The 13423-nt window shown below is 42.6% G+C and overlaps 1 protein-coding gene across 1 annotated transcript in view; it reads left to right on the forward strand.

The window, feature by feature from the left end:
* The window catches only part of DOCK1 (dedicator of cytokinesis 1), a 362037-nt gene that overhangs the window by 260303 nt on the left and 88311 nt on the right, over window positions 1–13423 (forward strand). The window contains exons 30-31 of the mRNA XM_075843124.1: window positions 4631–4709; window positions 9901–10001. Coding sequence (XP_075699239.1) covers window positions 4631–4709; window positions 9901–10001 — 180 coding nt within the window. The remainder of the gene's footprint in view (window positions 1–4630; window positions 4710–9900; window positions 10002–13423) is intronic.

Consider the following 13423-nt stretch of genomic DNA (forward strand, 5'->3'; position numbering starts at 1 on the left):
AGTGGATGCCCAAACACGTGTGTCTAAATTGACTTGTAAGTTATGAACATTTTCCATAAACTGAACTATGCTACGTTGCTTGGTGTCATCTGCAAAAATAGAAACGGTGCTTGTTAAAATACGGATTGAAGCTTAGCAATTCAATTACTAACTACAATTTCACATATTGTATTGTATGCATTGCTTGGGTCTATCCTATCCTCTGTATCAGTGATCCCCAACCACTGGGCCGCGAACCAATACTGGGCCATGGATCATTTGGTGCCAGGCTGCAGTATCTGTATCCGCCTTGGTGGCCACAGGGGATTCTGGGTGAAAAACCACACCACACAGTGGTGCAGTTTCTCGCCCGGAATTTCCGCTACGGAAAACCGAGCATTTAGCCGGCCTGCTAGCAGGTCGGCCTCCTAGGATGATGTTTTATCCCAGGAGACTGCTACAGCCTGTGATTGGCTGCAGCAGCGGTCACATGGGATGAATAGTCCTCCCAGGAGGCCGGCCTGGAGGAAGAAACAGACTTCTGAGTAAGTATAAAAAAAAAAATTTTTTCTGAGTTGCGTGTTTGCGGCGGAATCACTGCGATTCTAACGCAATAAACGCAACAAGTGTTATTTTTGGGGGGTTTTACCACCCCGTTGATTTAAATGGGGAATACCCACAACAAATAAGCAGATTTTACGCAAATGCAATTGACATGCTGCAGAGTAAAACTTCACACCGCATTTCAATTTATGAGCGTTTTTTCTGCTCACTATTTACGCAGCGTGTGAATGACATTTGTTCTATCTCATCTACTTTGCTGCTATTATGTATGATGCTGTGGATTCTCCGCAACGAATTACGTTGCGAAAAATCTGCAGTATTTACGCAACGTGTAAACTGACCCTAAATCCCGGAGAAAAAAACATCTCCCCCCGGCCAGTCCGTGGAAAAATAGTCTTGCATGAAACTGGTGCTTGGTTAAAACAGGGTTGGGTTCCGCTGCTTTATATTATTAATAAATAAGTTGAATAATAGTGGTCCCAGCACTGAACCCTGGGGTCACCACTCATAACCGGGGACCATTCAGGGTAGGAATCGTTGACCACAACTCTCTGGATACGGTCCTTGAGCCAATTTTTGATCCAAATACAAACTACTTTCTAAATCTTTAGACCTTAATTTACCCATTAGACGTCTATGAGGGACAGTGTCAAATGCCTTTACAAAGTCCAAAAACACTATATCCACAGCGGCCCCTCTGTCTAGGCTTCTGCTCACCTCTTCATAGAAACAGATCAGGTTAGTTTGACAACTTCTGTCCTTAGTAAATCTGTGCTGGGTGTCACTTATAATACTATTTTTTGTCACATAATCCTATGTATAGTCCCTTAAGAGCTTCTCAAACATTTTTTCCCACACTGGATGTTAAGCTAACTGGTCTATAATTACCCGGGGAAGACTATATAGAAGTTAGACTAGTTGTGGGTGTATGAATAATGCTTAAAACAATGGAACGTGTCAGGACATAACTTTCCCGGTACAATCCATTGACTGTCCTTGGAAGTTTGTCACTGTACAGATAAACAGTTGTAAGCAGAGATGCCCTCGGGCTTGACCAGCATTGAAGGGTTTCAATATGTTTTCTTCCAAGCACTTAAGCATCCGTCAGTGATTGTTAGTCTGTTCTGTCCATCATTGCTCCTGGGATTAGGAGAGGTATCCCGAGAAGCCACTGTGTAAGACCTGCGGGCAGCGCGGAAGTAATTCCATCTGTGGCAGCCCGCGCTCTTCAGGAACATAAGGACCTGTTAAGAAAGCAGTGGACAGTATTATTGCCATCCTATTATTGTCCCCAAGAAAACGTGATGCCACAGGCCAATATAAACAGATACAAGTGTAGCCTCTTGAGTAATGGCATTAATTAGACTTTACTGAAATAATAAAGCTTGTTAAAATACAGATCGAAGCTTAGCAATTCAATTACGAGCTACAATTTCACATATTGTATTGTATGCATTGCTTCGGTCTATACCCTATAAAAAAAATTGGTCGTATGACACTGATTTCTTAGGGTCCTTTAACGGGGTTGTCCAATTTCAGCAAATTACTGTTATTTTCTGTGTGCCAAAAGGTTATACAACTTTCTAATATACTTTGTGTCAATGCTTCCTGCTTTTCAAGATCTCTGCTTGCTGTCATTCAATGGGAATCTTCATTATTTACGTCCGATCTTTCCATTGTCATGTGATGACAGCAAGCAGAGATCTTGGGAAAAGTTAGGAATTGATACAGAAAGTATATTCGGGAAATTGTATAACTTTTCATTATGCAAAAAGTATTCATTTGTTTAATCCGAAAAATCCCTTTCAACTTTTGCTGGTTTTTCACCAAAAATATATATTTTTAATATATACACTTTTAAAAAATTGTGTTTTAAATATTTGCTTTCGAGCTGTTCATGAACATTGTGTTTTTGCATTCTGCTGTTTTATTATGAATTCATCAAACTCTAAGGACAATATGCCCCTAAGGTGTTGAGACCCAATTGCAATCCCTACAATTACGCCACTGATCTCCTTACCAGATAACAATAAACCTCAATCCATGATCTGACTATCTCAGGAGGTTTTACATCATTCCTAAGGCTTCGCTCACATCTGCGTCGGGGTCCCATTCTATCGGAGCTTCCCGTCAGAAAGCTCAATTTCACCATTGATTTCAATGGTGACGGAACCGATGCCAATGGTTTCCGTTTCTCAGTTGTGCAAGGGTTCCGTTGTTTTGACGGAATCAATACCGTAGTCGACTAAGCTATTCGTTCCGTCAAAACTACGAAACCCTTGCACAACTGAGACAAACGGAAACCATTGCCACCGGATCAGTCACCATTGAAATCAATGGTGAAATTGAGCTTTCTGACGGGAAGCTACGACGGAACATCAGAACGGGACACTGATGTGAACGAAGCCTTAGAGGACCACATTCTTTGCTCAACGTTTTGGAATTTTTCCTTTTCTGATATTAACTCCAGCTATCTAATCATAACATTTAAATGTCTCCATTTTATTTTCATGTCACATTTTAACACTCACACGAGCGCTTCTGCCGCTTCGTTGTAGTGACTGTTGGGGGTCTCAGTTCTCGGAACCCCAGTGATCAAAACTTCTGACGTGTCACTATGAGAAGTTTGTTGAACGTTTAGTTACCCTTTAAAGCTTTGTCTATGCAGTGGTTAGGAGCTCTACATCAGAAAAAATTCGCTCCGGTCGCTAAAATTTTTTATTAACAAATAAATCAACATAGAATTTTGAACTCCTTTTTTTTTTTATATTAAAAAAGTAAATTAATTACCAAACAAAGTAATATCCAAGGATGGAAATTCACTTTAAGCTGGCCGTAAACGCTAGTCTGAGAAGACCTGTCACTAGGTCTTGTAAGTTGAACGGTTTACTGAGCTGAATAGCGCTGTCTCCCTGATTCCAGCGCTATTTTATCTTTTTCTGGACCCCCCTCCCCCGTTCCTGTTCCAGAGATCAGGCACACTGTTGTGTTGGCTCCCTATATACTAATTTGCTGTAGTTATTCAACCCAACAGTGAGCCATATCTCTGGAACAGGAACATGAGGGGGGGGGGCAGAAAAAAATAAAACTCTGCTGGAATCGGGGAGACCGCGCTATTCAGCTCAGTAAACCCGTCCAACTTAAATTACCTAGTGACAGATCCTCTTTAGGCTACATGCACAAGTTGTGTATTTTGCTGCTTAAAATACGCACCAAAACCGCATCAATATCCAGGAAATTCGCAGGTAACCGCACCAGATCCCACGCTTTTTTGATTCATTTTTCGGTGTGGGAATCTCATTGACTATGCTGGTACTGTATGACTCTGCGGATTTGCGGCACACAAATATGCGCCGCAAAACCGCACGTAATACGCATTTTGTGTGCATTGAGCCTTAAAGTTGAACAAACGCACCAATGTTGGGAGTATGTGGCCTCCTTACTATTCCCGACGGTCTACAGCTGATCACCCATCCACCTCTTCCCTTAATATAAGCCCAAGCTAGGTAGAGTATGGAGAAATAGCTGTAGAATGAATGAGCTTTCTCTCGACCGCTCTCTCGTTTTTATAGCCAGCTTTAACCAGCCCTAAATAATGTCTGGGCTACCCCCTGGGGTGCCAAAGTGGTGAGTACCCAGGCTTTAGCTAATAACATAACACTGAGGTTGTGATCTTGAGGTTAGAGAAGTGCTTAATTCTATTCCTCCTTTAAACCGGGACCGCACACAGTAGAAAATATAATGATTTGCAGTCTAATATCTGCAATTTTTTGGTAATTAAGCAGGCTAATTGGCTCCTACCTTCACGATAGCAGTTATCTTTTCCATTATTTCATTCCTTGGACTGAAATAATTATCGCTATTGATTACTGTATATTCTTCAGCTTCTATTACCGTGGCCAGAGACAAGCTGCTATATACAGTGCTGATATCATTACAATGCATGAGCTGCTCTGCTGCCATGACGGATACAGAAAGCTAATGAAGAAAGTAATTCTAGAGAGCTAATGATTGTAGGACCAACATTTATACATTCCTATTTCTCTTGTACGGAATGTCGGTAACCATTTCCTTTTTTATGTTGCAGAGTATTCTTACGGGCTATTAATCAGTATGCGGATATGCTGAACAAAAAGTTTTTGGATCAAGCAAACTTTGAACTTCAGGTAAGATGTTTTTCTTTACGCTACACCATTTTTACAATTTGAAAACCCCTTTTATTGAGTAGAGATCGAGGACTTCTGCCGAAATAGAGACAGTCTTAAGAGAGGATGACTGACAGTTCAGTAGGCCATTTATAGAGGTAGAGGTACAAACATCCATTGTAGTTCTGGACTCTTCGTGCATTCATTTATAGGGTTTACTAGAGTGGACATTGCAGCTCTAAGGCCCCCATGCACACGACCGTAAAAATCGCCCATAATTATGAACCGCAATTACGGACCCCTTCACTTCTATTGTCCACGAACACCTACCCGTTTATTTACGGGAAGGTGTCCGGGCCATAGAAGTGTACCGCGAAATATAGTTCATGTCCTATCTTTTGCTTTTTACAGGCCGTGCTCCCATACTTTGTATAGGAGCGTGGGCCAAAAATGCTGTCGGCGGCCAGCCGTGCCCGCAATTGCGGCCCCTAATTACAGGCACGGCCGTGTGCATGGGGCCTTACTGTTATGTATTCAGTATACTACTTAAAAAGGTTATTTGTCTGAGGAGTAGTCCATGCAGCTCCACCAGGATAGGATGATGGGGAAGGTGCAGTGGGGCCGGCTGTCCTCTCTCTATTTCCCCTGTTGGGTAAATAAAGCCTTACATAGAATTTGTACCAACTACAAATTTGTGAACCTAAGCAAAGTGCACAGGTGTTTATGGACATACCAGCCATCATTTTCAAGTGTTTGGCTATATATTTAGCCTTAGATCCCACTGATGCTTGTCTATTCCTGTAGCTCGTAAGATCAAGCCAGTTAGAAGTCTTTAGGGTAATGCTTCCTGGCAAACTTTATGCAAAGTAGCTCTCCTTCAGAAGAAAAAAACAGTCTCTCTATTGTCATATATAGTTGTAAAATGACCCTTTAAAGTGCCTTGATGGGATTTAGGTGGCACTAGAGAAGTTCTTCTTTCTGGAGAGAAGCTATTTTGTATACTTTTTTCCCAGGGAGTATTGCCTTAGAGACTTGCAACTGGTTGGATCTCCACAAGGAGAATCCATTCCTTTCATGGTACAGGCAATGCACACGGCATCCCACACAGCCAATCAAAACCCAATGGGCCGATCACATCTGCGTTTGAGGCACCGACAGGGGCCTCCATCGCAGATCCAGATGTAAATACTGGAAAGTCAATGGGTTCCGTTGGCCGCCGGTGATGTCCTCTGTCCGCTTCCGGTATTTCCGTTGTTCTGCTCCTTTGACAGAGCAGAACAACAGAAAGCCGAATGCTGGTGTTAACCCAGCCTACTCTGTACTGTCGAAGAACAACAACTCTAAACCAGTGTTGACTGCAAATAAATGTATCTAGTAAGGCTTCCTTAACATGGGTTCTCCATTCATGAGTTCCGTCGGAGCTTTCCATCAGGGGATCCCATGAACGGAATCCAAACTGAAACAAACGGAAACCATAGGTTTCCGTTTGCATCACCATTACTTTCAGTGGTGACGGATCCAGTGCAAATGGTTTCCATTGGTCACTGTTGTGTAAGGTTTCCATCGTTTTGACAGAATGAATAGCGCAGTCGACTACAGTATTGATTCCGTCGAAACTACGAAACCCTTACACAACGGTGAAAAACAGAAACCATTTTCACCGTATCCGTCACCATTGACCTCAATGGTGATGCGAACGGAAACCTGTGGTTTCCGTATGTTTTAGTTTGGATGCCATTCATTGGTTCCCCTGACAGTAAGCTCCGACGGAACCCATGAACGGAGTCCTGACACAGATGGGAATGAAGCCTTAACCTGATAACCCAATTCAAGTTCTTTAAAGGGTCAGACATTGACTTTTAGGGTACGAACCTATAGGTGGCACAAGAGAAGGAGGAGGGCTATTCTATATAGTTATTCCTGTAACAGAGATGTTTTTTTTTTCTTAACCTCTTTAACACGAAGAGCTGATTATCTGGGTATTGGGCGGTTTTTGAGAGTGATGACCTATCCACACCATAGTTAATCAGCATATGATCGGTGGGGGTCCGAAATCCAGGCCCCGCACCAATCAGCTGTTACGGCAGTGGAAGTTTTGCAGCGGTCGGTGCCAGAAGCAGAAGGTTTCGACCACTGTATATATAGCAGCTGTGCTGCAACACTGCAGCTCTGTTCTTCTTTAAGTGAATAGGAGCAGAGCTGCAGTACTGCAGCACGGCTGCTATGCAATGTACGGAGTCTTCTGCTTCCGGCACCAACCATTGCAAAACTTCCGGTGCCCGGAGTCAGCCAGCTGATTGGTGCGGGGTCTAGGTGTCGGAACCCCACCATATACTGATGACCTATTGCACGGATTGGTCATCTTTATGAAAAACGTCCCCATGCCCAGAAAACTCTTTTAGGTCACATTTCAAGGCAGCCATACAATTTTCTGGTGGATATAGTGCCTTGATCTAGGTCGGTTTTTTTTTTTCTTCTGTGCATCATACTACAGACTCCATGCAGATCTTTAGTTCCGCTGACAAATTTCTACAGTTTGTGCAGATCAGTCCAAAAATGAGAGGAAGTTTCTTTTTCTATTCCTCTTGAAAACTACAGTATAGCACAGCGCAACCTTTCAGTCGCCTTATTGCTTTTCTCCGCCACTTAATGCCTTATCAAATCAAACATACGTGGAGGTTGCATAGCACAGAATTGCTGAGAACACAGCTTGCCTACTATAAGGGGGTGTCTGGAAAAGGGAAGATTTCAGACGTAATACAGCTTTTCCTCGCTCACTTGGTAAAGAGAAGAACACATTGCACTTCAGGGAGCAGTTTAACAGTAAACGGAGTTCTCTTCTTTTGTGCTGATGTGAAAGAAAATAATCCAATCACGCCTAAAGATTCCGTATTATGTCTGCCGGCTGTGTGGGGGGTATATTAACCCTTTACCTGCAGTGGATTACTAAAATGTCCACTAAATAGGCATTACAGATAATTCAATCTACAAGTCACTCGGAATTTCTCATGTGTTATTATAGAGCCATAAATTAGAACATTTAAGTACAAATCCTAGCAAATAGGACAATTTAGATTGTTGTGGCCTTTGAGAACTACCCATTCTAGATGTCAGGATCCGCCCAATCCTTTGTATAAATAAATTGCTTCTGCTACCAGAGAGTAGATTTTTACAGAAATCAGGGTAGATCATGACAACACTGGTTGGTAGACCCCTAAATTACCATATGGGGAAGCTGGCTAGTAGAATCCTCAAGATCTTCACATCACGGCTCCTCCAATATCCAAAATCCCCTAGTAAAATCCATTATAGCCCATGTCCTTTTCTTCCAAGAGAGAACTCCTGTCTTGACATGCTGACATCTATGCTGTATATGCACTTTTAAGGGTCATCCGGTTGTAAGATCAACAATTATTTGTAAGTCAGTACCTATAGGTGATACTTACCTGCTATTTCCTTTCTTCACTTTTTACTGCTTTGCTGTTTTCTAGCTCCACTCCATTAGGGCAGAGCAGTGATCTGTGACTACAGCTGAACTACAGCGCCTACAAGGAGTCTGTGGTAGTCTGAGACACACCTCCTGCCCCATCATTGGTTCAGACTGCTGCTTTACACCTCTTTCCTGCAGCTATGCCTCTTCAGATTGGCTGCAGTGTATAACCCTAAGGGTATGTTCACACGATGAGAGGCATTTACGTGTGAAAAGACAGACTGTTAACAGCTGCCTCGTTTCACACGTAAATGCTCCTCCTCGCATTTTTCGAGCCGTCTGAGACGCTCGTAAATCTTGAGCTGTGCTTCATTGAGTTCAATGAAGAACAGCTCAAATTACGTGGCAAAGAAGTGCCCTGCATATAATGTATATAAGTGTCCTGCATATAATGTATATAAGTGTCCTGCACTTCTTTGCCGAGGCAGTCCATTTACGCGTCGTCGTTTGACAGCTGTCAAACGACGACGCGTAAATTACAGGTCGTCTGCACAATACGTCGGCAAACCCATTCAAATGAATGGGCAGATGTTTGCCGACGTATTGTAGCCCTATTTTCAGGCGTAAAACGAGGCATAATACGCCTCGTTTATGCCTGAAAATAGGTCGTGTGAACCCAGCCTAAGTCTATCACCAGCTTATCAGGACTTCCGTGCATGTAGAGCAAATTTTTCTTACAACATGGACAGAATGATATAAAGGGCAGACCACTAGTAACCAGTGAGAAGACGACTTTCCGGATAAGGGGAGAGACTGTAGAGACTCTTTAACTGTAACCAATGATCGGTCATAGCAGTAATGAAGCTAAATACAAGTAAAACTCCAGAACTTTTCCTTGGTTTTATTTGTGTTCCTTGTAACTTTTGAATAACAATCATTGGCACGTACACGTCGGGCAAACGGATATCTGTACCTGCTGCAATTATTCTTCTGCTGAGAGAATGTGGAAATCCTAGAATTTTGTTTATACCATAGAGTTCCTAGATCTTGTAAGACAAGCTGGGTTCCTTTTACAGCTCCTCCTAGTGTTAGTCATGCAAAAGCAAGCTATATAATTAAATAATACAATAAATGTAATACAGTGGTCTCAAGTTACAATATTAATTCGTTCCGGCACGACTATTTATCTCCTATCCACAGGATAGGAGATACATGTGTGATCGCTGGGGAGTCTGACCCCCTGTAAGCCCAGCAATGAAGAGAACAGGGGACCGAAAGTTCTCACGAAAAGCTCCATGAGAATGGAGTGCTGGTGCGTGTGCTCGACCAGCGCGCCATTCATTTCTATGGAGCTGCCAGAGACAGCGGTCCCGGTAGTCTCATAGAAATGAATAAACGGAGCATGCGCACCAGCACTCCATTCTCATTGAGCTTTTCGCGGGAACTTTCAGTCCCCCGTTCTCATCGTTTGGGATCACGATGACGCATGTTTTCCCTATCCTGTGGTTAGGGGATACGTGTGTTTTGTGGGAAAACCCCTTTTAAAGTTAAGAAAAACTACAACTCGTCCCGCAAGAAAAACAAGCCCTCAAACGACTGTCAACGGAAAATGTAAAAAGTTATGGCTCTTGGAATGCGGGCAGGAAAAAACAAACATAAAAAACGAAAAGTGGCTGCGGCGGCAAGGGGTAAAGAAGACGGAACAGCAAACATTATCTAAGAGTGAATGGGTTAAAGTGGACCGAGTTATAATATACATTTATTTATTTTTTTTTTATGCAGCTGTGGAACAATTATTTTCACCTGGCCGTTGCTTTTTCAACCCAAGAATCGCTACAGTTGGAAAATTTCTCTAGCACCAAAAGAACAAAAATCTTGAACAAGTAAGTAACTAGTAACTTCTATGAGATCGTAAAAAATCTTCCGCGATCTTCACAAAAGCCGCCAAGTACAGAGGCCGGGTGAATTTAATTTCCCTGAGAAAAGAAATGCATTCTGATTTTTCTGCATATTCTTTATATAAGATGAAGGGAGAGGCGCTTTGTATTTTCCTGCAGCTTGAATAAAATGCTAATCTATTTTCCGTCTGTACCTGTGTCTCGAGATTTTCGTGACCGCACACTACAAAGCTTACTTGTACATTTGAAGATGTGTGTTCCACGGGACGTATTCATTGCATCTGTTCGAGGAAAATGCATCCATAATGCCTTTGTTGGGATTTCTACCTGGTTAAACACTTTTTATGTTGTTGTCGTTTTTTTTTTTTATAGCTCGGTAGATAAATTAAAATGGAACAAAGAAGTAAAACTTAACGTGAATTATTTTTTTTTATATATTTGAGCGCAATGATTTGGAATTTGAGGATTTACAACATTTAGGGAACTGCAGACTTCAATGGGTTGTGGTTGGGGGTTGTAAATCCAGAAAGTAAAATATGGACTTTTGGTGTTTAATAAAGGAATTAAAAAGTTTTTCGTTGTACGTTTGGGGTTAGATCATTAAGTCGCCACATGTCATTTATCTGCAAACCACCGTTGGTAGGCAGCAGCCTCTACTTCCTTCTATTTTGGGGGCAGAGGCAGTCTTTATGATGCCAGGGAACGCAGCTCCTAAACCCTTGGTGAATGATGCTTTTATTATAGCAGGGAGGTAGCACATTGGGCCTCCCTGTTGAGCTGCTGTAGGAACAGTCACACCTGCTAATCTTCGCAGAGATAAAGACTCCTGGACTGGTTATCAGGGTCTACCGCTACCTTGAAAATATATTTGAGCAGAGGTCGTAATTCATGTGGAGGTACTTAGTCTACTCTAGTACATAACGTACTGATATGTTCAAGACCTGAAGCTTAGGGTATTAAATAGGTTGTCTGAGATCAGGAAAAAATACACTTTCTTTTATTTTATTTCTCTATTCAGAAATAGTGCCCCTCTTGTCTATTGGCAGCATCTGGAATTGCAGCTCCTCTTCATTTATACGCTATGTACAGCTATGAAAGTGTGTTTTTTTTTTTTTGTTTTTTTTATAAATCATGTATCCGTGTGTTGGGTGCAACTTTGTAATTACTTTTTATTAAAATATCTTTTTAAGTTTTGAGATACAGCTGCTTTGTATCCTGTATACAGAGCAGCTGAATCCTGTATCCATCAGGTCAGCCGGACTGACCGGTTCAGTGACAGTGCGTCACGCAGGATCCCCCTGTTATCGATCACATCTAAGATCATTACTTCGATGTGATCGATTACAGGTGGATGCTGCGCGTTATAGACACGCAGGACCCGCTAACACTGAACCCGTCAGTGCCACTGACCTGATGGATTCTGGTCTTAGCGTGAGATACAGCTGCTCTGTAAAATACAAAGCAGCTGTATCTCAAAAAGTCTATTTTTTTTAAAAATAAAAACGAATTCGAAAGTTGCACCAAACACACAGACAGTTTTATTTAAATCGCTTTCGTGTACTACGTAGCCGTTAAGTAAATTGCTGTTGATCCCCATTTAAGTTAATAAAACTTAGTTGCATTTCTAGACACAACACAATGAATAAGCGTAAAGGCTGAATTCACACAGGATGGAATTGCTGCAAATTTCACCCCTCAGTTTTTTTTAAGGATACCTCTGTATGGAATAGCACAGCATACTATGTGCTATTTCATACAGTGTAAATAAGGTATATCACCGTATACCAGCCTGATGGTGGCCAAAAGGACACTCTTATGGCTTCCTTTGGTTGAATGGGGGTATATGGATAAGTTTGATGTATGTTCCAGGAAAGCTCCCAAGCCTTACGCTGCTTCTGGTGGGGGCGGGCACTGACAACAAACCCTTTTTCCACATTTTTAGACAGCCCTCTTCAAGGTCAGTCACTGCACATTAATATAAAGAGTGGGGGACAAAATGGTATCTTTGAATCTCATGTTGCTCAAAATTAATGCGAGTGAGAAAAGCCATAAAACTTCAGTACATAAATCCAGGCAAAGACTTACTATAAAGTAAACCATAGCTGTCCACATGTAGACACCCAGCTGATGCTTACAGAATTCCCACCACCACATGTCATAATCCATCACACAGCGGCTTGTGCATATGTCAATGTTTTGCGGTCAGTATGGATCTTATTGTAGTGTCTTGAAATGAGCTGTCAGGACAGGGTCTGAATGGCCCACCAGAGAACTAGATGATCCTCCACTGGGCCCCAAGCTGTAACACAATAATGGGCCTTAAAGGGTAACTAAACCTCCAACAAACTTCTGACATGTCATAGTGGCATATCAGAAGTTTTGATTGGTGGGGGTCCGAGCACTGAGACACCAACCAATCGCTAAAACTAAGCGGCAGAAGCGCTTGTGAGCGCTCAGCCGCTTATTTTCTGTTTGGCTTTTTCCGGAATGTCGATGTATCGGCTCATAGACTTTCAATGGAGTCTGTACACCGCTACATCGATTTCCGGAAAAAGCCGAACAGAAATGAAGCGGCTGAGCGCTCACGCAAGTTCTAGTGATTGGTGGGAGTCTCAGTGCTCGGACCCCACCAATCAAAACATCTGACATATTACTATAACATGTCAGAAGTGTGTTGAACGTTTAGTTACCCTTTAAGGCTGGGTTCACACGAGCACATTAACGTCCATAATGGACGGACGTATTTCGGCCGGAAGTCCCGGACCGAACTCAGTGCAGGGAGCCGGGCTCCTAGCATCGTAGTTATGTACGATGCTAGGATTCCCTGCCTCTCTGCAGGACAACTGTCCCGTACTGTAATTATGTTTTCAGTACGGGACAGTAGTTCCACGGCGAGTCAGGGACTCCTAGCGTTGTACATAACTACGATGCTAGGAGCCCGGCTCCCTGCACTGAGTTCGGTCCGGGACTTCCGGCCGAAATACGTCCGTCCATTACGGACGTTAATGTGCTCGTGTGAACCCAGCCTAAGGGTCAATGCACACAATGTGTATTATGTGTGGGTTTTTCCACGCAGATTTGTGTGCGCCAAATCCGCAGCATAATACAGTACCAGCAAAGTCATTGAGATTCCAGGAAATATGAAGCGCGCTGCGGTATTTTTCGGGACAGAATTTGACCTGCTGTGCGTTTTTAGAATCCGCAGCATGTCAGTTTATATTGCGTTTCCGATTGCAAATTGTATCTGCCTAGTGCTGTGGAAAATTGCACCAAAACCTGCAACATGAAAATGCGCCGAAAAATGCATCAAAACATAAAAAACGCACGATCCGGTGTGGTTTATACCTGTGAAATTCCGGCGAATTGCTGCGGTTTTGGTGCGTATTTTCCGAACCAATGTACTCAAT

The sequence above is a fragment of the Rhinoderma darwinii genome, chromosome 11 (assembly GCF_050947455.1).
Source record: "Rhinoderma darwinii isolate aRhiDar2 chromosome 11, aRhiDar2.hap1, whole genome shotgun sequence".
Taxonomy (NCBI): Eukaryota; Metazoa; Chordata; class Amphibia; order Anura; family Rhinodermatidae; genus Rhinoderma; species Rhinoderma darwinii.